The 27234-nt window shown below is 42.3% G+C and overlaps 1 protein-coding gene across 1 annotated transcript; it reads left to right on the top strand.

Annotated features, from left to right (window-relative positions):
* On the top strand, window positions 1-27234 carry ldlrad2 (low density lipoprotein receptor class A domain containing 2; the record flags this gene model as incomplete). The annotated part of the gene is made up of 6 exons (XM_079186267.1): window positions 1-29; window positions 512-609; window positions 3339-3824; window positions 14963-15112; window positions 15336-15476; window positions 26927-27234. 6 exons carry the CDS (start codon window positions 1-3, stop codon window positions 27232-27234), a joined length of 1212 nt encoding a protein of 403 aa, XP_079042393.1.

The raw sequence follows: 27234 nt of genomic DNA, 5'->3' as shown, positions 1-27234 counted from the left end.
ATGGAGACAAAGGGACACATGAATGGACGGTACCGAGAGGAGGTTCAACTGCTAAAAGCCAGAACAGGAGGCTATTATGATGGGGAGCAGCGCCGGCCTCAACTCACAGCTACACTGTAAAAACAAAATCTGTGTACTATATGGTCAAATACCGGCAGCTGTGGTTGCCAGAACTTCACCGTAAAAAATAAAGTGACAATGTATAAGACATCCGGTATGTTTTTTTTGCAACTGTAGATTTCACAGTTGTGAACTGTTTTTTGTTTACGGCTGATATATATATTTACGGTGTTTCACTGTCATAGAAACTGAATATAACCTCTTTACAATATACGGTCTCTTACTGTTGTGATTTGACCGTTTTTCACTGTAAAATCTACTGACTTTTTTACAGTGTAGATACCGCACACTATCTTTTCCTTCACTGACCGCGTACGACACGCTGACGTGCGCAGTAGGAATGAGTCCAGTGTCTCCTCTGTGAGCTCTCCACCGCGCACTTGTGCCTCAGCCCGGTGATGAAGGAGGCGGAGAGCTGCCGGCGGCGGCTGCTCAGGCTGCTCTTCCTGCTCGGCTTCATGGCCCTCCACAGCTCTGCCATCGAGACCGGTAAGACCTCAGACATACTTCTCACTCACTGATGGATGACGTTAGGACCGCGTTAAAAGGTGACGCAGGAGCACAACTCATCTTAGTCTGTGCGTAACGCTGTGATGGCGGGGAGAGTGGCACAGCTATTGTTTCTAAAGTAAGCAGCAAAGTTTCATATTCACTGTAACCAAAATGTGCCTCCTATTTCTGTTTCTTGAATTGTATTGTTTGATGCTAGAGATGTATTCCACTCATCACACACATTGTTTTTGATCATTCAGAGATGTGCGTTCTGACTTAACAATGTAAGTCAAACAATTGTTTTGTGATGCAGTATAAGAGACACTACAGGTGAAGAGTGTAAACATCTTAACTAACAGATAGCACCATGAAACCTCCCCAGCAGATTACTCATATTAGGACAATTCTTTTTTGTATTACAAGTTTTTGTTATTTTGTAATATGAAAATGAGGCATTATCTAATGAATTATTAGCTAGTTTCCATACATTTTCCAGAACATAAATGTGAACATTTGATAAAGCCAGGTTCAGAATTATTGTTTCATGTTGATGAGATATTAGAGTCTAAAGTTTTTACAGAGGGAATTTTGGATATCTCTTTGTGTCACTCCATACATCATAAAATACTGTCAACAGCCATGAAAATAAATTTAATTTTCAGCATGTTTTTAGGGACAAAATGTATACCTATCATTCATAGTTGTAGGCTATGAATGATATGTGAACAAACCCCTCTGTAGAAACCTTCAGAATATAGAGAGGAATGAAACTGTAAAGTTTGGTGTATGTAAGAGCTGCTGAAGTGGAGATTTCTGGATTGTGACCCGGATATTACCTCAGCGCTCCATTCTGAAGGACATCCCAGTTCCTAAAATGCATCTCAAGGAGCAAGGAAAGGAATCAAAGAGATACAAAATCAGGAAATGAAAAAGAAAAACTCTAGGTACACAGAGCACGACGTAGGTCATAATACAAATAGTCCTGTGTTTTTGTCTATAATGACTAATTTGTCCAGGGTTCGATCCCCGGCTCCTTCTGTCTGCATGTCAAAGTGTCTTTGAATGAGACCCTGAACCCCAAGTTGCTCCCTGGGTATAAATAAAGGTTTAGTTTTTTTATCTACAAAAAATATACCTATGACGATGTGTATTGATATAGAATTCCGTATGATATGATAAAAGACCCCTGCTGTAGCCAGTTATGTTCATGCTGATTCACTGTTTATGTGTGTAGGTCCACAGAGGACTGAATCTGTTCAGTGCAAAGTGACAGAATGCTAGCCTATGGTGAGTAACCAGTGTTAGGATAACACATGATGGACAGTGAGGCTGCTGCCCTTTTCCACACAATGCTGTCTCAGACACATTTCTCATTAGTGTGTCACAGACACCTTCACCCTCTGGCTTTGCTCTCTGAAACAGACTCCATTTACAATGAAAGCATTTTAAAGAGTTGAATTTTCAGCCTGCAAAAATCTTTACTGGGGACTTGATGTCCTCTGGTCCTCCATGTTTTGGACAGTGTCCCCCGAGGCTTTGTGTTTACTTGTGCGGTGCAGAGAGGATTAGCTGTTTCCCACCAACAGGGGCTCCCGGGCTTTGGGACATTCCTGGAGGTCAGTGCAGGAGGATCTAGTTGTCTCCCAGGGAAACCAAGCTAATAAACTCCGGGGTTGGTCATAAATTTTCTCATTATTTGGCCTGTGGCCCAGAGGCAGGGGGCGGTGGGTGGGAGGGCTGCTGGAGCCGGATCTGCCCACCCATCTGTCCTGGTCAAGCCTGTGGATGATTTAGCCGACCAGGTTTAACCTGATGTGTGGGAGTTTCTACATCCACCAGTGTGTTGAAAACACTGTATGGCAAAACAACTCTCAGAGACTCTCCTAACTAACTAGAATTAGATTTAATTTCTTAATGTCTCCTTTATTTTATTACATATTCATTGTAACTTTGTCAAATCTTATTTAATGATTTATTTATTTTATTCTTAAGATTTGTCCCTTTTGCTTTATTTATTTTTGATATTGTTCTCGAAATGCAATCTTTTATATTATTTAATATGTTTCATATTTGTGAATGCAAATGAAAGTGGTTTTGTAATTCTCTCAACCAAATGGAATTGACACAATGATGTGCTGAACATATAATCCTTGGCTCAATAAAATTAAATATTTAAAAAATATTGCTCTTGACTTAGTCAACTGGAATTGCTTTAGTTTCTTGATTTCTGGCTGTTTGTATAAAATTCCCTCTTTTTGTTTCCCTGGACAATGTTTCCTTGTTGAGCTGCAGTGGAGGAACAGTAACATCAAACTGACTGAACCCATCCTTTTTTTATATATCTTTATTGAATTTTATAATAAAACATGCACTTTAGGCACTTTGTGCTGTCATATACTTAATGGCATACAGTAGTATCAATAAGCCCCAAATCTTGTACATTCCTCACATTCCTCAGATAATGATTTCATGTCATTTCAATTATATCTACACATCTCTACACAACAACTAAAATGTCTAATTACCTTAAAAACAGCCTTCTCTTCTCTGCCAAGAATGAGACTCCTAAAGACTCAATCCCTTTTGTGATCAGTAATATAACATGTTTCTTTAAAAGCCAAACATACACAGCTGTCTGTTTGGAGTTGGACTCATTTCATTACTGACGTGCTCCATTTGTCAGCTTGTCCCTGTGGACTCTGTCTCGTGTGTCTTTGTCTTGTCAGTAAACGTGGTGGACTTCTGTGGCCAGACGATCCGTGGCGACGGCATGATCGTCAACTCGCACCAGGAATCCAAGAAGTACTACTTTGTGACAATGGCGACTGACTGCCACCTCACCATGCAGGCCAGCTCCCCTAAGGACAAGGTCCAGTTCCACTTCCGCTTCTTCCTGGTCTACAGTCTGCTCCGAGTGGCCCCTCTGAGCCCGGCCCCTCTCTTTCCAGAGTCCTCTCGTGGCTCCGCCCCTCTCAACCCCAGACTGGAGCCTACCTCTGGTGAAAGCTCGGGGGACCCGTGTTACGCCGGCTCATACGTTCAGTTCTATGATGGACGGGACAGGAACTCACCTCCCCTCGGGCCCCCTCTGTGTGGGAAAAGCCCGCCCCGGCCGGTGTTGTCCACAGGGAACTATCTGACCCTGAGGCTGGTGACCCGGGGGACTCAGCCCCGAGTCGACTTTGTGGGGGACTTCACATCCTTCAGACTGGGTAAGAAAGACACAAACATGTCCATCCATCCTACAGATGCTTACATTCATACTATAATATGTATGGTATAAGGATCTGAAATCAGAAAATAATGGACGAGGTCCATTATTACAGTGTATTATCTCTCTCATACAATAGCTACTTGTCTTCCATCAAATTGTGTCTAGCCATTTCCATCCCATGCTTTTCCAGTGAAAGTGAACTGGTAATGTAGCAGGAAACATCATTACTGATGTCAGACCCCGGTTTATTGCTAAGAAGGTTTTCTGTACTAGGAATTGGCCTTGGTGTGGGTTAGCATCAGCATTGTCGCTATGGTTACCGACACAATGATTGAGATTTGTGATTAAACTGTTGACTGTGAGCTTTTTTTTAGGTGTTTGTTCTTAAAGTGCAGATATATTGATGGATGGATGTCATGATACTACTGGTTGAAATTGGTTGGTACTAGCTTACAGGGAGAGAAAATTATTGGATTTTAAATAAAAATATGAAGAAATAGATTTTTTGTCATTTAAAATAAATATTGTTATTGCACAATATAACCAGGGATGGGATTTAAAAGTTGTTTTTTTTCATGTTTTCTTGAATTTAAAACAATAACTGTTTTATACTAGCCAATCATAATATAAACAATTAATTTATTAATAAACAATATTTTCAGAACACAAAGAGACATTAAGGTAAAAACAGATCACACATTTACATTTAGGAATGCTTAAGTAATGTGTGGTAACAGGGCATGTGCAGTCTGTGGTGAACGGTATAAGATCATTTATGTTACCTTACACAAAGATGAAGGTTAAAAGACTATTTCATTATAGTGTCTTGGGGCATTGTCGGCAATACCGTCTATTAGATGCTGTAGCAGCCTAGGTTTTAAAGCTGGAGATAATGACATCATATGAAACTAGACGACCTGATGAATCCATTCGTACCACCCATGTCATGCTAGGCTAAATAACGCTCCAAACTTAGGCTAAATTTTGGCAAGGGAAAAACTGGCATGGCCATATTTACAGGGCCCCTTGACCCTCAAGACCTAAAGATATTTGAATGAAGATAGGTTCTATGGGAACCACCAGTCTCCCCTTTACCGACATGCCCACTTTATGATAATCTCATGCCATTTGAGAAAAAAACATGCAGTATATTTTGCATGCAGTACAAATATGTACCAATTCTAAAAATGGCATATGAAATACAATTCTGGATTTTTGGAAATCCAGAATTCTGGACAATTGGAAATCTCCAAATGTCAGCATTTTTAGATACCTAATCAAAGCATGGACTTTTCTATGGTGTTCCTCAAGGAAAGTCGAAATGATGAGATAGAAAGTCAAAACTATGAGATAGAAATTATGAGATACTCTTTAATACCTAGCCCTAGTTTTAGGCCTCTGCTCAAAAATTGCATACCCATACCAAAAAGACTATAATTCTGTAACTACAAAGTCTATTTTAATAATTTTGATGTTATAATAATGGTAACACTTGTGAGATTTGTTCAGATGTGTAAATATCAGTGTATATATATACTGGTTAAGAGTAAATGAAGATGGCACACAGCTCAAATTGAAAAGTTTCAGGTTTGCCTGAAGAAAAGGCACTTTTATTGTTATTCTTTTCTTGAAATGAGGCCCTGGCTAGCCTAAAAATGTCAGTAGTCTCTAAAAAAAATGTGGCTTTGATAAAGTGAAGCATAAAAAAGTTAGAGGTTTTAGTACAAAGAGGTACTATATATTTCACTTGTTTTATCACTAGTAGTGTTCAATCTATCCAAATACAGCAGTTTGGCATCATTTTGAGAGCTAGAATCCTCTCTGAGGCTGTAAACCATGGATCCATTCTCGTCTGACTGCAGTTTGACTGTGTGTATGTGAGGCTTTGTCAGCCTATGATTGGCCAATTTCAGACTATGACACCTCGTTCGACCTGTAAGAGTATTAAAAAAACGTTGGGCGTAAGCCAGTAAAAATCAAAAAAGAGCCGCGCATCCCCTAGCGTATAATTCCATTCGGCAAAAGTCTGACCCCTTCCCCCGGGGTCCCACAAGTTAGGTTGATCCCCCATTCTACAGGAAACAGATGAGCAACACACAGGATATACATAGCAACAGTGTTTATTCGGCAAAACGGGGAATTATGCCGGTCTTTTTGTGATTCAACGTAAAGGTGAGGTGCTGCTAAGATTTTTTTCCAGTGAAGCAGTTTTTTGTTCTGGCGTTTATTTGCTCACAGCTCTGTACTGGTTTCACGGAGAGAAATTCTGAAGATATCTCTGTATTCTGTGTCAAATTCTCTTGCTTTCTGGTGTATTGGTCGGCCGTGTTAGCCGTTAGCTTTTTATTCATAGCTTTCTCAGGAGTGGTAGTTTGCCAAGTCATGGCGACAAATACGTGATATTGTGGTACATCTTCTAGTTGCTTATATTAGTTGTGTATAATTGTGTTTGGAGTGTGTAAAAAATGACTTACATGGTAGTGTTGCCCAGATGTTGCTGTTTAATCTGGTATATAACATGTGTGTAGCATTCATTATATTCGTAACTGAAAAGTGCATTCTACAACACTCTCTTCGCTAAACTGTCTCGCTGGAACCCCAGATGGTCCTCGCTCGGTAGCCAATGGTTAAACACATCAGTCATAGAAGTAGCTCTTCATAGGTTACCCTACATTTGACATAGAAATGTATTGTGAGTACATTGAAGACTACTTCAAACATGGCTTTACAACAGATGAAATACTTCACGTTATGGGATTGTACTGAGCAAACGCACCCTTGAAAGGATTTTAAGCAAGAAGCAGCTCTGGAGTAGAAAGAATAAAACAGATGTGGCTGAGGCGGCAACCTTCATTGAACAGCAACTGGAAACATCTGGTCAGTGTCATGGTTACAGATTGATGCATCAAAAGTGCCATGGGGATATTTTTATTATCAAGTCTAACTTTTTTTGTATTGTTTTTTTGTTGTTGCCGGAAATGGGCTTCTGTATAAAAGGCATATGATTGTCTTAGAATTAAAGTCTATGCTGCTTTACAGTGACCATAAACTACATCTCCCACAATGCGTCGGCGATTTTGTGACCCGCGAAATGACGGCATCCTGCCGCTAGCCAGCAGTTTTTCCATATCGCCGTTTAACTTTGTCAGTTAACCTTATAATCCTGAGCGTCATATAAATCGCTTTTCCGAAACGAATATAATGAATTTTACCCACATGCTATATACCTACTTAACGACGAGATTCTGAGAAAAAATAAAAAAAAAGTCATTTTACTCACTCAAAACACAATTATACACAAAGTAATATATAAACTACCAAGTTCTAGCACAATACCACATATTTTTCGGCGAGCTACGCACTCCAAATGCAGATATCATCACAAAAAAAGAGACCGTCATGGACGAACGATAGCTTAGCAAGCATGAGAATTCCACCCTGAATCCGCAGATATCTTCCATATTTCTCTCCTTCAAACCGTTAAAACGTTACACCGTGGAACATACACAAGATCAACCAACCACAGAGCAAAACATTTGAAACGCATCGTACCTTGAGCTGGTTAGCTGGGCGAAATACTCTGTAAATCCACTTAAATCCTTTCGCTACGTATGCGCCCGGTCCCTCTCTTTCTTTTGAGAGTAAAATAGAGATAATTCATGCATTTATAGTCCTCCTTTTACTTTTCAGCGAATCAATTCGACGCTCGGTCTGTTGCGCAACTCTTTTGGAGTTTTAGTGGCTAAAAAGTCTGTCAATCACCTGACTGACCGTCCCACTGCATTCTAAACTCATTTCCGCATTCTAAGACGTATCACATGTGCAAATCGACCAATCATAGGCTTTGAAAACTGCCAATACACACACAGGGAGCAACGAAAATATCACATAAAACACATAAATCAGGCCCCTGAGAGGTCAAAAATGTTTCAAAATGATGCCAAACTGCTGTATTAGATAGATTGAACCCTATCAGTGATAAAACAAGTGAAATATATAGTTATATAGTATATACAATTAGAATAGAACAGCTGGAAACCTGGTTCCAAAATTTGGAAAATTCTAAATTTTGGCTTGACCTGGCATGAACTCTCTGTACTCCAACCTCTATCAATTTGGCCTGCTTCACTTTATCAAAGCCAATTCTTTTTTAAAAAGGACTGCTGACATGTTGTGCTATGATTGTGGAGAGTTATTATTTATTATGACAAAAGTGCTTTTTTTTCAAGGCGAACCTGAACATTTTCAATTTGAGCTGTGTGCAGACCGAGTTCAGGGACTAACGGGCATTCTAACAACACAGCTAGCCGAAGAGACTAGTTACTTGATTTTTCATTAGTTGTTGATGAAAGCACAGACAACACGGATACAGTGCATCTATCAATGTTTATAAGAGGCTGAAGGCAGACTTGACTGTCAGTGAGGAGCTCTTGGATGTAGCTGCCATGCACGGGACGACAACGGGGAGGGACATTAGTGATGCAGAGAGGTGACAAAAATAGCTTTGAACAAAGTTAATGTAATAACTTGTGTTTGATGATATTTGTCTTTGTTATTTTCTTTAAAAGTTTGATCTTTGATAGAGTAATGTGGGTTTCTTAACCCTAAATTAAAAGGATTTAAGTTATAATAACAGAAATGTGCTTAAATATATTTTAACTTTATTTTAACTATATTTTAACTAACTGCATGTACAATCTTTTTACACCTGAATAAACAATAATGAAATGCAGAGACAGTTATTTAACAATATGTTAGGGAGTAGTTACAGTTATAGTCTTACAGTTACAACCGGCCCTTTGAGGGCAACCATGATGCTGATGTGGCCCGCGGTGAAGAGTTTGACACCCCTTGTCACGATTTATGTTTTGATTTAGTTATTTATTCTGTTTTATTGAGATGTTCCATGTGTCTTGCACTTCATTTCCTGCCTTTGTCTTGTCCTGAGAAACTCCTGCCATCCGCCCGTCCCCCGGAGCCCTTCTGCCCGTCCGGCCGTACCCCCGGCCGTCCCCCGGAGCCCTTCTGCCTGTCCGGCCGTACCCCCGGCCGTCCCCCGGAGCCCTTCTGCCAGTCCGGCTGTCCCCTGGAGCCCTCCTGCCCGTCCGGCCATTCCCCTGCCTGTATCCCGAGCCGCAGCTACCACCGGTTCCAGCTGCCGTTTCCAAACCACAGCTACCCTGGGCTTCAGCTGCCACTACCGGGTCGCAGCTACTTCTGGTTCAGCTTCCGAGCCACAGCTAAAGCCTGTGTCCTGTCGGCGGTCCGGCCGACTCCAGCCCCCCGGGTCCTGTCAGCGGTCCGGCCGACTCCAGCCCCCAAGATCCTGACCCCGCTGCCGAATGCCAGCGCTCACCAGATCCTGACCCCACTGCCGAATGCCAGCGCTCACCAGATCCTGACCCCGCTGCCAAATGCCAGCGCCCACCAGATCCTGACCCTTCTGGGTCATCACCCCAGCCCGGCTTGTCCCAGTCCCAGTCTGAGCCCCGGTCTCCCCAGCCCGGCTCGTCCCAGTCCCAGTCCGAGCCCCGGTCTCCCCAGCCCGGCTCGTCCCAGTCCGATCCCCAGTCTCTCCAGCTCGGCTCGTCCCAGTCCGAGCCCAGGTCTCCTCAGCCCGGCTCGTCTGAGCCCCGGTCTCCCCAGCCCGGCTCGTCCCAGTCCGAGCCCCAGTCTCCCCAGCCCGGCTCCTCCCAGTCTGGCTCATCTGAGATTCTGTGTCCTGAGAAACTCCTGCCATCCGGCCGTCCCCCGGAGCCCTTCTGCCCGTCTGGCCGTACCCCTGGCAGTCCCCCGGAGCCCTTCTGCCAGTCCGGCCGTCCCCCGGAGCCCTCCTGCCCATCCGGCTATTCCCCTGCCTGTTCCCCCGAGCCGCAGCTACCACCAGTTCCAGCTGCCGTTTCCAAACCACAGCTACCCCACGCTTCAGCTGCCACTACCGGGTCGCAGCTACCTCTGGTTCAGCTTCCGAGCCACAGCTAAAGCCTGTGTCCTGTCGGCGGTCCGGCCGACTCCAGCCCCCCGGGTCCTGTCAGCGGTCCGGCCGACTCCAGCCCCCAAGATCCTGACCCCGCTGCCGAATGCCAGCGCTCACCAGATCCTGACCCCCAGATCCTGACCCCGCTGCCAAATGCCAGCGCCCACCAGATCCTGACCCTTCTGGGTCATCACCCCAGCCCGGCTCGTCCCAGTCTGAGCCCCGGTCTCCCCAGCCCGGCTCGTCCCAGTCCGAGCCCCGGTCTCCCCAGCCCGGCTCGTCCCAGTCCGATCCCCAGTCTCCCCAGCCCAGCTCGTCCCAGTCCGCCCGACACCGGTCTCCCCAGCCCGGCTCGTCCCAGTCCCAAGCTTTGTCTCAATTCAGGGACTGCATCCTCCGAAGGCTGCATTCGTAGACCAGTTGCGTCACAGCGTGGCGACTAGGCTGTCCCAATTCGCATTTTTGTTGAAGACTCCTTCGAATGCAGCCGACGAATGCGGCCTTCAGACCCCAGATTTGGAAGACACATCTCATGGATCCTTCGCGGCCCAGCTCATCCCAAGATGCATTGCGTGCCGGTGAAGATTTTATTTGAACAAACAAGGCGGCGAGTGATGCGAGAGTTGGAGAAGCGGCAGTATTCACTTTTAAATGTAAGTGTTGGGTTTCAACTCACTCGAATATCACCGATACTAATGTTGAAGCAAAATAAGAGATCGTATAACATCACGTGTGTGTTAAAATGTTCTGTTAAGTTACGTGACGTTGGTAACTGACAAGCTAACTAACGTTAGCCGCTGCGCTATTACCGGCAGCTCGGCTGCCTGCATCCGACTGTAGTTAAGCCTTGTAAAGTAACTTTTAATAACTTCACTTTCAAACCTCAGAGGTTGAATAATATCTTACTGAGATTGTGATGATTTTACAGATGATTCATACTTCATATCATGTACATAAACGGACTAACGTGAGCTCAGGTAGACAGGTAGTGAACCTGAAATATCACTTTAAGTCCAGTAATGTAAAGATTAATTACACGAATACACTGAATTTGAGTATTTTGCTAATTCTGTTCTTGTTGTGGACAAACATTCAGCAACCGTAGCTTTGAATTAAGACATTAGTCCATTTGTAATATCTGCATTTGACCATCCTGTACTTCAGGTTACAGTTACATTAGCTCTCATCCATTATAAAGCCTTTACTAATAACACAACCAGTAGATCCTTCTGATGTGTTAATGTTGCTGTCACAGAGATGACAGTTGTGACCTTTTTATTTTATTAATTGAAATTGAAATAAGACATCCATGTAAATGATTTCTGTGTGAATTTGTGTATATTCTGCTGTGTAAATTATAAAAAAGTATGTGTTACTGCAAGTTAATAAACACGTTTGCTGACATTTGTTTTGCTGCCGTTAATGTTAACTGTCTTGATTGATTTCCTCTGCCTTAGGATTGCAATATATATTTATGTGTGAATGTGAACTATAACTGATTGAAAATTAGTTATTTAACATAGTTACTGATTTAATTAACTGATTAATTTAGAAAAACAATATTATGAAAAAGATCTATGAATTCATTATTGAGTATATGATAAAAACTATATATATATATATATACTATAAATATATACACACACTATAAATATATATATACTATAAATATATATATATATATAATCCTGTTGAGCAGGGATTTTAGGCGATGGGGGCGGGGCGGGAGCAGCTGTTGACGCAAACAGGAAGTCCTCTGTAGCGTAGGCCATCTCATTTCGTAGACCGCTCGGTCTAGCCTACGCGGTCCTCAAAGGACGCAGCCCACGTAGACCGAGAAGGCTGGGTCCTCCAAAGGATGCAGCCCCTGAATTGAGACACAGCCCCTGAATTGAGACACAGCTCCAGTCTGAGCCCCGGCTCCTCCGAGCCCCAGTCTGTCCAGTCCGGCTCCTCCCAGTCTGGCTCGTCTGAGCCCCAGTCTGAGATTCTGTGTCCTGAGAAACTCTTGCCATCCGCCCTTCCCCCGGAGCCCTTCTGCCCATCCGGCCATACCTCCGGAGCCCTTCTGCCAGTCCGGCCGTCCCCCGGAGCCCTCCTGCCCGTCCGGCCATTCCCCTGCCTGTCCCCAGGAGCCCTTTCATACAACCCTCCTCCGGACCCCCTCCACCCACCCTATTGGACTTTTGGATCTGTTGGGACGTCTAGAATCCGTCCCTTGAGAGGGGAGTTCTGTCAGTATTTATGTTTTGATTTAGTTATTTATTCTGTTTTATTGAGATGTTCCATGTGTTTTGCACTTCATTTCCTGCCTTCGTCTGTCTAACCCCTGTGATGGTCTGCCCTTCCCTAATTAGACACTGCTGCGTTCAATCACCTGCACCTCCTCAGTGTGCTTCACTTCACTTTCTGCCCCTGTCTGTTCCTCTCGTGATTGTCTGTCCCACCCTTAATTGAAACCTGCTGTGCCTAATCACCTGCACCTTCCCTGTGTATTTAAACCCTGTGTCCCTTGGCTCAGTATTCGTTTGTCTTTGGTGTAACCTGGTCTGTTGTCGTCTGCCTGCTATTGCCTCCTGTTACGTTTCGTGTCTGCTCCCCTTTGTCGTGTTCCCTGATTCTTTGGATGTTTTATTTTCATGGACTTGTGATTCACACGTTTTTGTGTTGAATACTTTTTTGTTACAATTAAACCCACAATTATCCAATCTTCCGTTTCCCGTGTCTCCCTGCATTTGGGTCCAGCCCTTTATTTTCTGCAAAACATTACACCCCTGCTCTAAACTATCAACATTTAAATATGACTTACCAAATTGGCCTAACCAAAACACAATGTTCATTCCAGATTTGTGTAGAATAACTTGATGTAAAGTGTTGAGCTGTATCTCACATTATTCTTTAATAACCACACCACTTCCATATAGCCTCCGTTGTCCTGCTCTCTCCCCTTAAAGATCCCCTGCCCCCCTAAAAAAGATTAAATTGGTCTACATGGGTCTCAACGGGTTTTTAAGATGCATCTTGCTGTATGACATTTTACAATATCCAATCCTTGGTAAAAACATGACTAAATTCTTTATTAGTCTCTAAATGAATAGAGCATTTCTGTCTTACTAAAAAACTTAACTTCAGCTTTTCAGCTTTCTAAAAAAAATAAACGTCATGCTAAAAATGAGATTAAGGTAACAATTCTATTTTGTATTAATCCCCTTCCTTTAGCCAAACCATGTGCATCGATTTAGCTTTGACAGCATTTAGCGCAAATATCCTTCACAAAGGTTTTAATCATTCACTACCCCAAAGGCATAGCAGAACTATACACATATCATTCATAATATGCAAACTGTAAGTCATCATGGGCAGTCTAACCTTTTGATCCGAGCGGAGCCCAACTTGGCTCTAGAGGGGGGGCGACAGAGTGTACACATGTAGTACCAATCACTTCTGCGAACGAATTAAATATTTTATGATATTTCAAAAACCTACGTGACGAAGAAATTTTGATAAAATGCACCATGTAACCTATTTTAATCACTCAAAAACATATATATAGATATAGATATATATATACACAAAGTACTACAAGTACTACCACAATTTCACCTATTTTTCTCCAGGAGAAGGCGAGCTATGTTCTCCGTTACCGATCCCAGGCGCGACCTACGTCACTTTCACAGACACCCCTCATATCAAACAAGACCAGCACAACACACTGCATCGAACCATAGCTTCCAAACATCTCTCTGTGAAACTGTTCAAAAGTTACATCGAAGAAGCCACACAAAGCACAACACCACACTGCCAAAACATTAGAACCGTAGCATACCTTGAGGTAGTTTCCAGGGCAAAAACGGAGAAAAAGAAGCGAATGCCAGTGTTCACCAGATCCTGACCCCCAGATTGTGTTCGTCTGAAACCTATAATGGCGATTTTCCGTTCATCGGACACAAGATGGTGGTTCATATGCCGACCGGCGAATCATACAGGGGCTTGGGGCGGGAGTGCGGCACGGTTTTGGCTTTTTAGTGGATGAAAATTCTGTCAATCACTTCATGGCGCACATGGGTGTGTTCCAAATATCCTCCCAGATCTAACGAGATGTCACAGGACAACATGCACCCACCACAGGCTGAGCAAGTACTCCAGACAGACAGAGACGAGGAAAATGCATGAAGGAGAGATATGAGAGGTCAAAATGGTGCCAAAATGATGCCAAACAGCTCTGTTATGATAGATTGTATAATATGAGTGATAAACAAAGTGAAATATAGTGAAATATATAGTTATATAGTGTATAAAAGTACAATGGAACAGCTGCAAATCCTGGTTCGAAAATGAGAATTTAGCATTTTTTTTCGTACATAAACACCTATAACTGGGGGTTGCTTCACTTTATTTACACCAGATAATTTTGTGAGGCACCTGCACCCTTTTTGCTATGAATTGGGAATGTTTTTAGGCTAGCCAGGGCCTCATTTAAAAAATGTAAGTGCTTTTTCTTCAGGCGAACCTGGGAATTTTCCCTGTTTGCTGTGTTCTGTCTTCAGCTACTATTAACCAGTAACATATGCACAATATTTACTCATCTCAACAAATAAACTCACAATTCTTAGTGTTATTCAACCATCAACATTTTTAAAATAGACCTTGTAGTTACAGAATTATAATCTTTTTAGTATGGGTTACAATTTTCGAGCAGAGGACTAAAAATAGGCCTTGGGGTTAGGAAAACGCACAAGTAGCAATTTCACGGAAAATCTATTTATTTTGGCCGTCATCTTGTTTTTTTTTCAACCAGAAGTGACTGAATCATTTTTAGGTGTACAACATGTTACAATTAAAGTTCATGAACTAAAAGCCCACTAGGAAAGGGTTAAAGTAATAAGATGAAAACGCTCATCTCCCTGACCGGACAACACTGTGTAAGCAACCTGTCAAACACAAGGTTGCCTCGCCCTAAAGCATACTCTGCTTTATGGTCTATTTGACTCTAAATGGACCATCATTTACTAAATCAACATCATGCTGTATTGAAGAAGACTTGAAACTAGAGATTGAGACCATAAACTCATGTTTACAATGTTTACTGAGGTAATAAATCAAGAGAGAAGTTCCTTCCTCTCTTGCCCCAATCCCTTAATTGTTTTCTTCCCCTACAGGTTTCAACCAATCAGAGTGCAGCAATGAGCCCTATTTCACCTGCAGAAATGGGAAGTGTATCCCTCTCAGTCTGGTGTGTGACGATAAAGGCATTGACAACTGTGGGGATGCAAGTGACCTGGAGGAAAACCTGACCACAGGTTGTAAAGGTCAGTTAAGTGATGAGGTGACAGGTGATGCTGATATGTAGAAATATAGTCCCTGATTTTATTACAACACGCTCAAAATGTCATAGTTGATGCTTCACAACTATGTGTTGGGAAGATTTCTGGATTTTGGAGCACTACAGCAAATATATGGGGGTATCTTTACGGTTCAACAACATAGCTTTTCCCACCATTTAACATCTGACCCTAATCTGTCCTTCATCAGCAGGTCAGCTTTTACCTCCTGAACCTCCGCCAACAATAGCAACCCCACCCCCACCTTTTGTGAATCCACCCACAGTGCCGATTTCTACTCATAACAACTGTGGCGTGCCAGACAGTGCTCCCAGTCATGAGTCTGTAACAGGTGAGTTGCAACTTTGACACAGTAGATGTCTATTAATTCAACTAGTAGAAACACTATACCAGGAATCAAGGAATCAATCAAAGTGTAATGCAGTAAGCTTATGTCCTATAGTTGGTTGGTTGGTATACAAATCAACTAAGTGCCCATGCGGATGCAAAGAGTCCTGATGACTGGTCATAAAACTAATTGAGGTGAACATTGAGTTGTTCATTTCACTAAAGCCTCGTAAACCAATAAACAGTGTTGGATTCTCACGACGAGGAGCAGCTTTTTGAGTGATCTGTCTTTATTCGAGCGTCAGAGGTGCAAACACGGACTGTCTGGGCCCACCTGTCAGCTTCTGATTGCTTTTAAGGCCCGGCCAAGTCTGGCCTAAGAAAACAGCTATTCTTCCGTTCTGACTGTTCCATTGAGAGTGGAAAAGGGGGATTCACATTAGCCTGCTGTGCAAATTGCCAGCTATTTACTAGCTGAGATCCATTTCAATGCACCCTGGTCAGCCCACCGTGAGGGACCATAGGCTGGACGAACAGACTTGTTAGCTGTGGTTGAATTTCTTTCATTTTCTAAGAGTGTAAATACTGGACATCTGAACAGTCAGTGGGCTCCAGGCATATCAATATGTATGGTTAATTGACTGCACAGTGAGTAACTTTAAATGACAGTTACAGTCAACCTTTGAAAAGACGGTTAGACAGGTTTGCAGTTTGGAAGTTGGACCTGTATCTCTGAATTGGGCATAAAGATTTAATTTAATTTGATGTTCTGATTGGATAAGATGGCATAGCAAGTTGTGTTCCCGAGTGGCGGGCCGTGCATTTTATACCTGGGCCTTCACTCCTGAAATACCACCTTATAACCACATGATGGCGCCACAGCTAGGGTTATTATTAGTTTCTTGGGCTGTAACTATATAACGTTACGCATTTGTATTAAACCGTTCGGTACGAGGCTTACAAACCAAACAAAATGTTTGAATAATACTAGTGCATTTGGAAAATGCAGAAGCTTAAATTGTAGGAAATATAATGTTTTCTGCGCTCACGTAGGAGACAGCAGTCTGTGTGACCTCTGAACAGGAACAAAAACAGCTGTGCCCTGCAAGTGTTCCGGGAGGCTAGGCTAACTAGCTTAACAGAAACACAACAGCAGTAACATGCATTCTGCTACACACTCAAGGGCCATTTAGATATTAGATGTAAAAAAACGAACCAGTTGACTTACCAAATGCTGATCACATCCTCTTTTCTTTGTTGACAAAGAGTTTAATCCCACAGTTAAATCCCAACTCACAAATCCGTTTATATTCCAGTTTCAGCCATTGAGTGTTAAAAAACAAAGCTAGGTAAAAAAATAAAATAAATCTACACCAAGCAAAATGCTAAAAATATCATAATTTCATGTATCTTTCAATTTGAACTCGTCTTACTACTCCGACTAAGCCTCTGCTGTAAAAAATCACGTGCTCGCCCACTGACCAATCACAGCACAGAATCTCATTGCAGCGCTGCTGCTGCTGACGTAGTTGTAGGCCTGCAGGCCGCTCTGGCACGTCAAAGAATGTTAAACTAAAGATCTGATTGGTTGAAGACTATGCCAATCAACAATATCGTCCCCATTCACTTAAACTGAACATGGAGGCACTTGTGAGTCTGCAGGCCTGGGGCCTCTCTTCTTACCTAGAGACACAGAGGTGGAATCTGATTGGATAAAAGCGCTACTTAAAACAAGCTGCACTAGAAGCAGAGCAACTGAGGAACACAGTAGCTGTGCAATGAGAAAATAAGATAATGGGAAAAATATTTTTATAAATTATGATACATGTCGTGTATTTAAGAAAAATTATAAAATAGCTATAACTTTGTGATTCTGTTTAGGCCAGCAGAGAAGGCTTTGTAGGCCCTGACGGCCCGCCACTGTCTAGACCAGGGTTGGGCAATTATTTTTCCCAACAGGCCACATTAGAAACAGGGACTGTTGTGGAGGGCCGGACCAATAGACTGACCTCAATCCTGCTCAATATTGTAAAAAGCAGTAAATTGTATAGTTTTGATAAGCTGTGAGTGGTAAGAGTAAATAGTATGATCAGTGGCAGAATGTAACTAAGTATATTTGCTTAAGTAATGTACTTATGTACAAATTCAAGGTACTTTACTTGAGTATTTCCATTTTATTAAACTTTGTACATCCACTCCACTACATCTCAGAGGGAAATATTGTAGTTTTTATTCCACTACAGTTGTCTGGCAGCTTTAGTTAAATAAGATAAGATCATCCTTTATTAGTCCCGCAGTGGGGAAATGTACTACTTTGCACAATATCATTTTTCAAACCCTACTACCCAAACTGGACAACAGAGTATAAAGGAGTTAAAATGAGCTCCACCTGAAACATCTGCAGCAGGAATAAGGACCCAAAAAATATACATATGTAATATTCGTATATAATAGTAAAACACTGACAGGGATCATGTTTCTGCAAAATTAGGACTTTAATTACTATTGTTTGTAGTCCAGTTACCTCATTTTACAACAACAAATTATGTATTCTGTTGGGAACGAAAAGGAGCGTGTTTGAGTTATCAGCATATAAGAAAACTAAATTATTGACATCAATAGAATTATTAATGTCAGTAAGATTATTAACGATTATTAATAACGGGGCACCACCCTGCAAACAGGGACCAATAACCAAGCGATAAACTAAGTCTCATAATTAGTATTCACTCACAATGTCAATCGTCAAAGTACTATTCCACATTCAGAGTCAAAGTGAAGGTTTAAGTTCGAGCAACAGACCACATATCCATCACAGACAGCTGCTCTTTAAAATATAACAGTTCATTAAGTTCCAATAATAATGATCTAGTCAACTAATATCTAAAACTAACAACAATTAAAGCTGCGAGCAGCGATGAACGGGCCCTCGCATCCTCCAGCACGTAGGGGTGCCGGCGGGACTCCGTTCTGCGCGGCCGAGAACGTCCGCGACCGTCTGACAGCGAAGCCGCTAGCCTGACGGTTTATATCCTGTGTGGACCGCCTGATAGTTCACCACTTCTTGTCTACAGAAGATGCGCGAACATGCATTATGTTGCTTTATATCAAGTGTAAACCACATCGTGTACAAGTCAGGTAATTCGGATGGTGTTTGTCAGAAAACGCAGATTATCTTTCGCCAGCAGGTGGCACTATGAGCATTAGTGAAAATGAGCTTGTAGACATCCTCAGGCCATGAGGTTTATCAAGCATGTGAAGTTTGGGACCGTTTAGAACAAGTCCAGTTGAGTTACATTCTCTTTTTTCATGGGGAATCACATAAAGTAGCCGCCCGCTACGGCTAAGCCATTCCGTCAGACGTAAAGCTTTTGATAACTTTTAATCATGACGGTCTTGAGATTGTACTGACCAAATTTGAAGTGGATCTGACAAAGTCCCTAAGAAGAGTTCTTTAAAGTATAGTGACTAGAAATAGGCCAAAATCTATCAGAAAATGACATAAAAATAAAAATGGCCGACTTCCGGTACAGTTTGGAGCATAGTCCCTATGTTTAAGTCTCTATGTGATACATGTTCTGACCAAGTTTTATAGATGTACGTCAAGCGTAGCCCCGGGGCTGCTCTTTTGAACTGGCTAGGATGAGTAAATAAAAGTATAAAATATGACATTTCCTTTTGCCAGTAGGTGGCGCTATGAGTTATTTAATTTTTGTTCAATTGAAGTATGTTCAATCTTAAAGTAGCATCATGCACAATACGTTTTGTGTGGATTGGATAATGTACCTTGGAGTTATAACAACTTCCTTTTTCATGCCCAATGAGGCAAAATGGCCGCCACACTACGTCAAGGTTCTTCCACGAAAACTCTAGCTTTTGATCATTTTTAATCACAAAGGTCTTAAGAGCATCCTGACCAAATTTGAAGTTGATCGCATAAATTCTCTAGGAGGAGTTCGTTTTTTGTACGAAGGCTGAAAAATACAAAAAGTGACAAAAAGCACAACTTCGCGGGTTTACTGTAACGCCCCCTAGTAGTTGAATGCAATACAAATCTCAGGGTATGTTACAGGATGCGATGTGCACATATGCTGAAAATATTGTGCTTTTTGTACCAACGGTTGGGAAGTAGTGTATTGATATTAAGCCATGCCCCTAAGAAGTTTATTGGTCCATATTTTGTCAAGGCAAAGAGCTATCAAAAAAATGTTGATAACTTTGTGTGATATACATCCAATAATGATCCACAGCAAATTTGGTAGCAATCTGAGCCAGCGTGTAGGAGGAGTTTGCAAAGATGTGTTTTACACTAAAGTCAAGAAGGCGGAAAATCTAAGTAGGCGGAGCTTAGTGGTCTGAGAGGCTTTTTTTGTCCGGATATGGACATGTGTGTTAAATTTCAAGTAAATCGGACATACTGGCCGAGGGGCGTCACCAGTCCAACTGGTATGGGGCGCTAGAGAGCCATTTTTTAACACACAAATATGCAACCTATATCAGATGGCTATCTTTACCAGGCCTGACAAGTGTGCAAAATCTGGTGAGTTTTCGAGTATGGCAAGTCCCCCAAATATGCACGCGATGTACTATGTGTGTTCGAATTTCAATAGGGCCTTCGCTGGCCCGACGTCGGTTGCTCGGGCCCTAACTATACATTTATGAGGACGCTATCTAAAATCAACAAACTGTGGTGAGGGTGTGTGTGTGTGTGTGTGTGTGTGTGTGTGTGTGTGTGTGTGTGTGTGTGTGTGAGAACAGTGTGTGTAGGGGGGGAGTCGAGAGAACAGCTCAGACCACGTATGATGTAATCTAAAACGTGACGGCGTGTCTCGCGAGACCACAAGATGTCGCGAGACCACAAAATGTCACGAGACTCTAAAATGGCGGACAATAGAGCTCTCGTTATCTACATGTGCCTAAAGCAGTTAGCGCAACCCCCTACATTAGCTTAAAGCTATATGTGTGTTTGGGTTAGTAAAAGAAGAGAGAAAGCAAACAAAACAAAATAAATCCTCCAAAAACAAAAGATCCTCCCGGCCGCGGTGGAGCACGGAAGATTGTTCTCTCATCTACAGAAATACAGCTGACGACTCTTTGATTTGCACAGCCGCGGTTCTGACCTCTGAACTGATGAGAAACAACTAGCGGTGAACCACCTCAACACAATTGTAGTAGTATGAAATACACAGTAACTTCTACACAACATTAACGATCTCAATGTTGATATGATTATTGAGCATACACACCACGTTATAAAAATGACAGTAACTTAACCTCCTGTCTCCGAGAGCCCCCTTAGGATGGGGCTAGGAGGTGGCGACAGAGTACACACATGTAGTACAAATCACTTCTGAGAACGAATTAAATGATATTTTATGATATTTCAAAAACCTACGTGACAAAGAAATTCTGATAAAATGGACCATGTAACCTATTTTACTCACTCAAAAACATATATATACACAAAGTACTACAAGTACTACCACAATTTCACCTATTTTTCGCCAGGAGACAGCGAGCTATGTTCTCCGTTACCGATCCCAGCCGCGACCTACGGCACTTTCACAGACAAAGCGCATATCAAAGAGATGAGGACTCCACACTGGATCCAACAATATCTTCCAAATTCTTCTCCTTCAAACCATTAAAATGTTACACTGCCCCAGATATCGACACAGCCAAACAGCATGAAAATTGAAATGCTTCGCACCTTGAGATGGTTTTCTGGAAGAAAGTCGCCCCCAAAGAAAAAATTCATCCTTTCAGCCATGTGCAGCAGGTCTCTCTCCTCCGTTCTGTGAAAAAACTGAGTCTCTGCGAGTATGTATTAGGAATGGGTAAGCTTTTCAGTTTTGGCCAATGGGTTTGACCCTTGGGGGCGCGTCACGGTTTTCGATTTTTGTATTGGCTTAAAATTATGTCAATCAACTCAAAGAACTTATCATTACACTCCTAACTCTCTTCCGCGTTCAACGCTATGTCGTAAGCGCAAATCGGCCAATCAGAAGGCTCTGTAAGGTTCACTGGAAGTCTGTGAAAATGGAACTCAGACGAGGATGAGCCATGTTTTACAGGTTTATATAGGGCCCAGGCTCTCAAAATGATGCCAAACTGCTGTATTAGATAGATTAAACACTATTAGTGATAAAAGAAGTGAAATATATAGTTATATAGTTTATACAAGTACAATAAAACAGCTATAAGTGCTGCTTCCAAAATCAGAATTGACGTTGGCTGACCTCAGCTGACCTGTACACAGACCTTGATTTCTCAGGCATACTTCACTCTATCAAGCCAATTTGTTTTTTACAGACCCTTAACCTGTTGTACTATGACTTGTGAGGGTTGATTTGGTATCTGCATCATTTCAAATCGAGAAAATTAATAAAAGTGCATTTTTTTCAGGCAAATTTGAGCTGTGTGTTATATTCATTCAGCATTAACCAGTAACATATACACTGATATGTACACATATTAACAAATCTCACAAGTGTTAGTGTTATTATTCCATTGAAATTATTCAAATAGACCTTGTAGTTAGAGAGATAAGCCCCTTTGAGTATGGGTATGACATTTTCGAGCAGAGGCCTAAAAATAGGCTTAGGGTTCAAGAGGTTAAACACAAACAAGATAATAACACAATAACCTAAATCTAGCCCAGACACCGTAAGTAGCCTTACTACGAGGTGATTTCATGGTTGAAGATGTGGTCTTCCTGAGTTTGTTAGTGGAACTCAAGCAGCACGGCTCCATGCGGCGCAATAGAGGCGACTGTGGGTAAGTGGAGAGCAGGGTCAATCAGAGGATCGGCGGTTCGATCCCCGGCTCAGGCTAGTCGCAATTCGATGTGTACTTGAGCAAGACACTTAACATTACTTAACATTTAGCGTCTGCTAAATGAATGTAATGTGATAGATTATCTCGGTAGCAGAGAATTTCGTCCTTACGGCTAGCACAAAATCGGCTTGGGTGGCGGCTGGTGGAAAATTTTCAGTAAACATCCCAGAATGATTTAATGCAAAAAAAATTAAGGTATCAAACACGCATTACTACTTTGCAGTTAAATATTTAACATTTATTCCAACATGAAAAAAAGCAGTAAATAACACTTAAACAAACACGTCATGACATCTTATTTTGGTCACCCTCACAAGCAATTCAGTATAATATAATAATATATATATCATATCATAATATTCACTATAATATAAAACACACACACACACACACACACACACACACACACACATATATATATATCCATTTCTCAGACAGGTGCTTCATGTCCCTCACTCCCGTAACTGTCCATGGATCTGTCCCTGTTGTTTTATGTTATTAGCATGACTGCATCCAGCTAGCCAAACCTGTCTGGTGTACAGCTTGTAGAGAAGCTTCGCATGTATGGCTTCCCTTTCCCGCTAGTCTGCTGTCTGATTGTGGGGTCAGGTTGATCTGATATCAGCTCTTTCACCAGGAGTTTCTCCGCAAAAGTTCTCCTCTCAAACGGGCTTGTGCTCGCCTGTAGAGACTACTCCTGACGAGAAAGCGCAGCTTGGGGCAGAACGAATTCTGCCCATCGCTGAATGTATTTGAGGACACTAATTGGCTAAACTGTATGTCACACATTTATATCTTTAATCAGCAGTTGGCTAAACTGCTTCATAGACCCGCCTCCTGTGGGCAGATTCTTGAGCGCCCCAGAGCTGCTGATACATGCAGACAGGTGGAGAGGACGTGGAGGAAAAGCATATATTTTTCGCAGATATCATATTTTACAAATATTACTGGGTGCATTCCATATTTCAAAAACACAAATATTGACAATGTGTATATTTATTTTTACATTTATTTCTCAAGGGGGGGGAGAATCCTCTATTGGCCAGCCGCCACTGGTGGAGAGGAGAAATATGCTTCTCTCTCTCTGAAGAGTGTTTCTTCACTTCTGCAGGAAAATTGTTCGCTTCCTCGTCCAGGATGCGAACAAAAACAAAACGAACAAACAGTCCAGTAGATACGTCCAGCGAATGTAAAACTGTTAAACGTAGGATTTTCTTTTTGTACAGCAACGTTGGTTGTGGCTCCTTGATCGACCGAGGTGGTCGAGGGAAAAGCATAGAGATGGGGGAGCAAGGCTGTTTTATAGAAACAGGGGCTGAACCACAGGGGTCATGGGGTGTCTGTGGCTCTCAGCCAATTAGATCGCAGTGTTAATGTTTTATTGCTTTCGCATCTAAACATTCCTCTTATCACAAACTCAAATCAGGCTCCAGGTTGCTCTGCAAACAAGAAGGCCTGATTTCTTTGTATCAAAGCACATGGGCGAGGCACATGGTCAGATCCCAACAATTCATTGATTATATTTTGTATTTTTAATCTGAATCTGCAAAGTACCTAGTAACTAAAGCTGTCAGGTAAATAGTAGTAATCGTAAAAAATATAGTCTTTGCCTCCGGGATATAGTGAATTAGAAGTATAAAGTAGTGGTAGTAGTAGAAGTTGTGTGAGTAAAATCGCTGTAGTGAACACAACTGTATTAATTTATGGTTCATTCCATAGGGACAGATGGCTCATCAGATAGCTCAACAGCTATCTGATGAGAGTATCATAGCTCACTGGAGCAGAGGAGTAACTATGGTGACTGTCACACACCTTCACCTCACCTGGCAAACCTTCCCCACCTAAACATAAGGATTATGTAAATTAGCAAAGTGTGGAAATAAAGCCAGTGACAGTTCTCGTACCATCACTCCATATCCTCATTACCAGTCCTAATCATAATGCCAAAAGGAAACATAAATAAATGAATTGTGTTCACCTATCAAACTTCCCTTTTCAATCAGAGTGGTGGATACCAATGCTTGTTGCGATCATTTTGGAATCAATCAGTGTGATTGCTGTAAACATTATGCTGCAGTGACACTCGTGATGTGTTGTGTTGCACGATAGATACTCTGGCACTGTTAGGACTGTGTAAATGGAAGAATTAGGAGTGAGCGACTGTTCAGGGACCCCTTCATCCACAAACACTTTGATTTCTGTGTATTCTGTTAGCTGTTAGCGTTAGCCAAACACACTGTCCAAAACCATCACAGTGTGTAAAGTGTTTCCGCCACACGCAGAGGGCCAGTTAAGAGTGGTGAGTTAGGAGTCAGCAGGCGGTCAGTGTCAGTATAAAACGGGTATTAAAAGGTCCTCTGACAAAGTGTGAGTCACTGCAACCATGAGGGTGCTGTGAGCATGCAGCTATAACTATGCTGCAGCAGAATGCGGGATTAGCTGTGGACAGACAGAGGTGCACACTCACTCAGTCACGGAACCACTTTTCAGTACTGGTGTTGGAACTGAAAAGCTCAAAGAGGATTTCTTTCCATGGTTTGATGAACAATGTTTGCTCTACTAATCAGAGGGCCTCTGCATTCCATTCTTTTCTTGCAAAACCAGTGCAAAAGAAATTCAAATCAAAATCCAGTGGGTCCGTCACTTAAAATGATCCTACTAGACAGCGTTATTATTTTTTTTTTTTGGTTGAGTATTTCTATAATTTGTTTCTTTTGAAAATATTTACCACAGTTAGGGGGGCCAGAGGGGGGACCAGATTTAATAGACCACATGACCCCCATAGAACCACCATTTGTTAGTCCATCTCTGAATACTTCCTGATTTTATGGGATCTGTGGTTAATAAACACTGAGACCTGTGCCTCTCATCCCAAAACCCATTCATCCCTTCTGAAGACGTAAATCTGTAAATCTAAATGCAGTTTTTAGCTAGCTTCGCTCCAGTGGTGGGCCGTCAGGGCCAGCGAGGCCTTCTCTGCTGGCCTAGACAGAATCACAAAGTTATAGCTATTTTATAATTTAATCATTTTTCATAAATACACTACATGTATTATAATTTTTTTTTCTCATTAGCTTATTTTCTCATTGCACAGCTCCTGTCTTCCTCAGTTACTCTGCTTCCAGTGCAGCTTGTTTTAAGTAGAGCTTTTATCCAATCAGATTTCACCTCTGTGTCTCTAGGTAAGAAGAGAGGCCCGAGGCCTGCAGAATTACAAGTGAATCCCCTTGCAGTTTAAGTGAATGGGGACGATATTGTTGATTGTCATAGTCTTCAACCAATCAGATCTTTAGTTTGACATGTTGGGCGTATTCTTTGACATGTCAGAGCCTTCTAGCTGGCCTAGCCAGATGTAATTGGTCAGTGGGCTAGGGTGAAATGTTGGGCGGTGACAATCCCAATATCTGCTGCCTCTGTGGAGCGGACATTTTCAGCCCTCAAACACATTAAAACATATTCATGAAAAACAACTGGGGAGGCTCGACTGTCTTCACTGGCTTCCATGAATCGAGAAGGACTTCTTATTGGAACTAAAATGCACGGATCTACTAAACAACCATGGGATTAAACTCTTTGTAATCAAAGAAAGCAGGATGACTTTGTCTTTAAATAGTGAACAGCAGCTTTGGTAAGTGAACTGCTTTTGCTTTTACATCTGCAGTTGCTTTAATATGCTTGTTTAAATATTATTTGTACAACTTGTTTTTATGAAGATGGATTTTAGTTTGGTTTTATATGTGATAGAAACTATTGTTACGTCCTATGTTGCGCTGGGGACTCATTTAGTCGGTGCCAGTGTTAACAACTTGGCGACTTTCTCGCTAAATCTGGCGACTTTCCGAACAATCTTGGTGACTTTTTTTGTTAAAAGCTACTTTTTCTGGTGTTGTTGGAGACTTTTCTGGTGTTTTGACTCTGACGTGAAAGCACGTACCGTTCTACACTGTCGTGAACGAGCAGCGGGTGCTGCCGTGAGCCGCCCCAAAGCACTCACAGGCGGTCACTCTCACAGTAGTGCACAGCAGTCCCAGCTGCAGTCAGAGAAGAGAGGAGACACTCTCGGCGTATTCATGTATCTGCACTCTGCAGTTAGTGTATTTATAGGTGTTGAGCTTCATTTTTACACGAAACAAATAATAAACGTAGCTGTGGCATCATAATGAGGTGTTTCAGCTGCAGGACAACAGTGAAGGCCCAGGTATAAAATACACGGCCCGCCACTGCTTTACTCAACAGGAGTAAAAGTGCTCGGTAAAAATTTGTTGGGGGACTATTTTCAGCAGGGGGTCCACATTTCCACATTTAGTGCTCTTATGAGCTAGTGTAATTTTTATATTTCTATCATTAGTAGTCAGGCCTACACAGGGGAGAGGAGCCTCTGTAAGATTTGGTTCCTGACTGATACAATACCATTTCAGTAGTGAGTGGTGTGTTAGCCTCCTTAGTCTGTTGCAGCTCGTGGTGACAGTATACACACTGAAAAGCTCAAACAATAAAAAATTCCAGAAGTAGTTAATAACATATAAGTTATATGAGTGCTTCTCACCTGCATTATAACTTAAATTAAATACTGCTGCCATGTGAATAACAATAATTGTATTTTTGTATGATCCCTAGACTCCCCTGCCTCCCTGTCCCTGCTGGTTCTCTACATCATCCTGGGTGTGGTGGCCGGCGGCGTGGTGCTCTGCTGGTGCTGCTGGTCGCCCGGCTGGTTCCTGTGGCGTGTCAGCATCTGCCGCTTCTTGCCCTGCTGCAACTCGGCCTGTGCCTCCTGCCAGCTCTGCGCCCGCAGCTGCTGCACCCACAGCAAGGAGCACCGACTGGCAAAGGTCACCCCACACACACCATCCAACGGGAACCCGACAGGCACGGCGGCCACCGCCAACGGTGCTGATGAAAATGTTACCATGGCAGCTGTTTAG

The sequence above is a fragment of the Pholis gunnellus genome, assembly GCF_910591455.1.
Source record: "Pholis gunnellus genome assembly, chromosome: 3".
NCBI classification, from domain to species: domain Eukaryota; kingdom Metazoa; phylum Chordata; class Actinopteri; order Perciformes; family Pholidae; genus Pholis; species Pholis gunnellus.
This window is presented reverse-complemented; position numbering and strand designations above follow the sequence as displayed.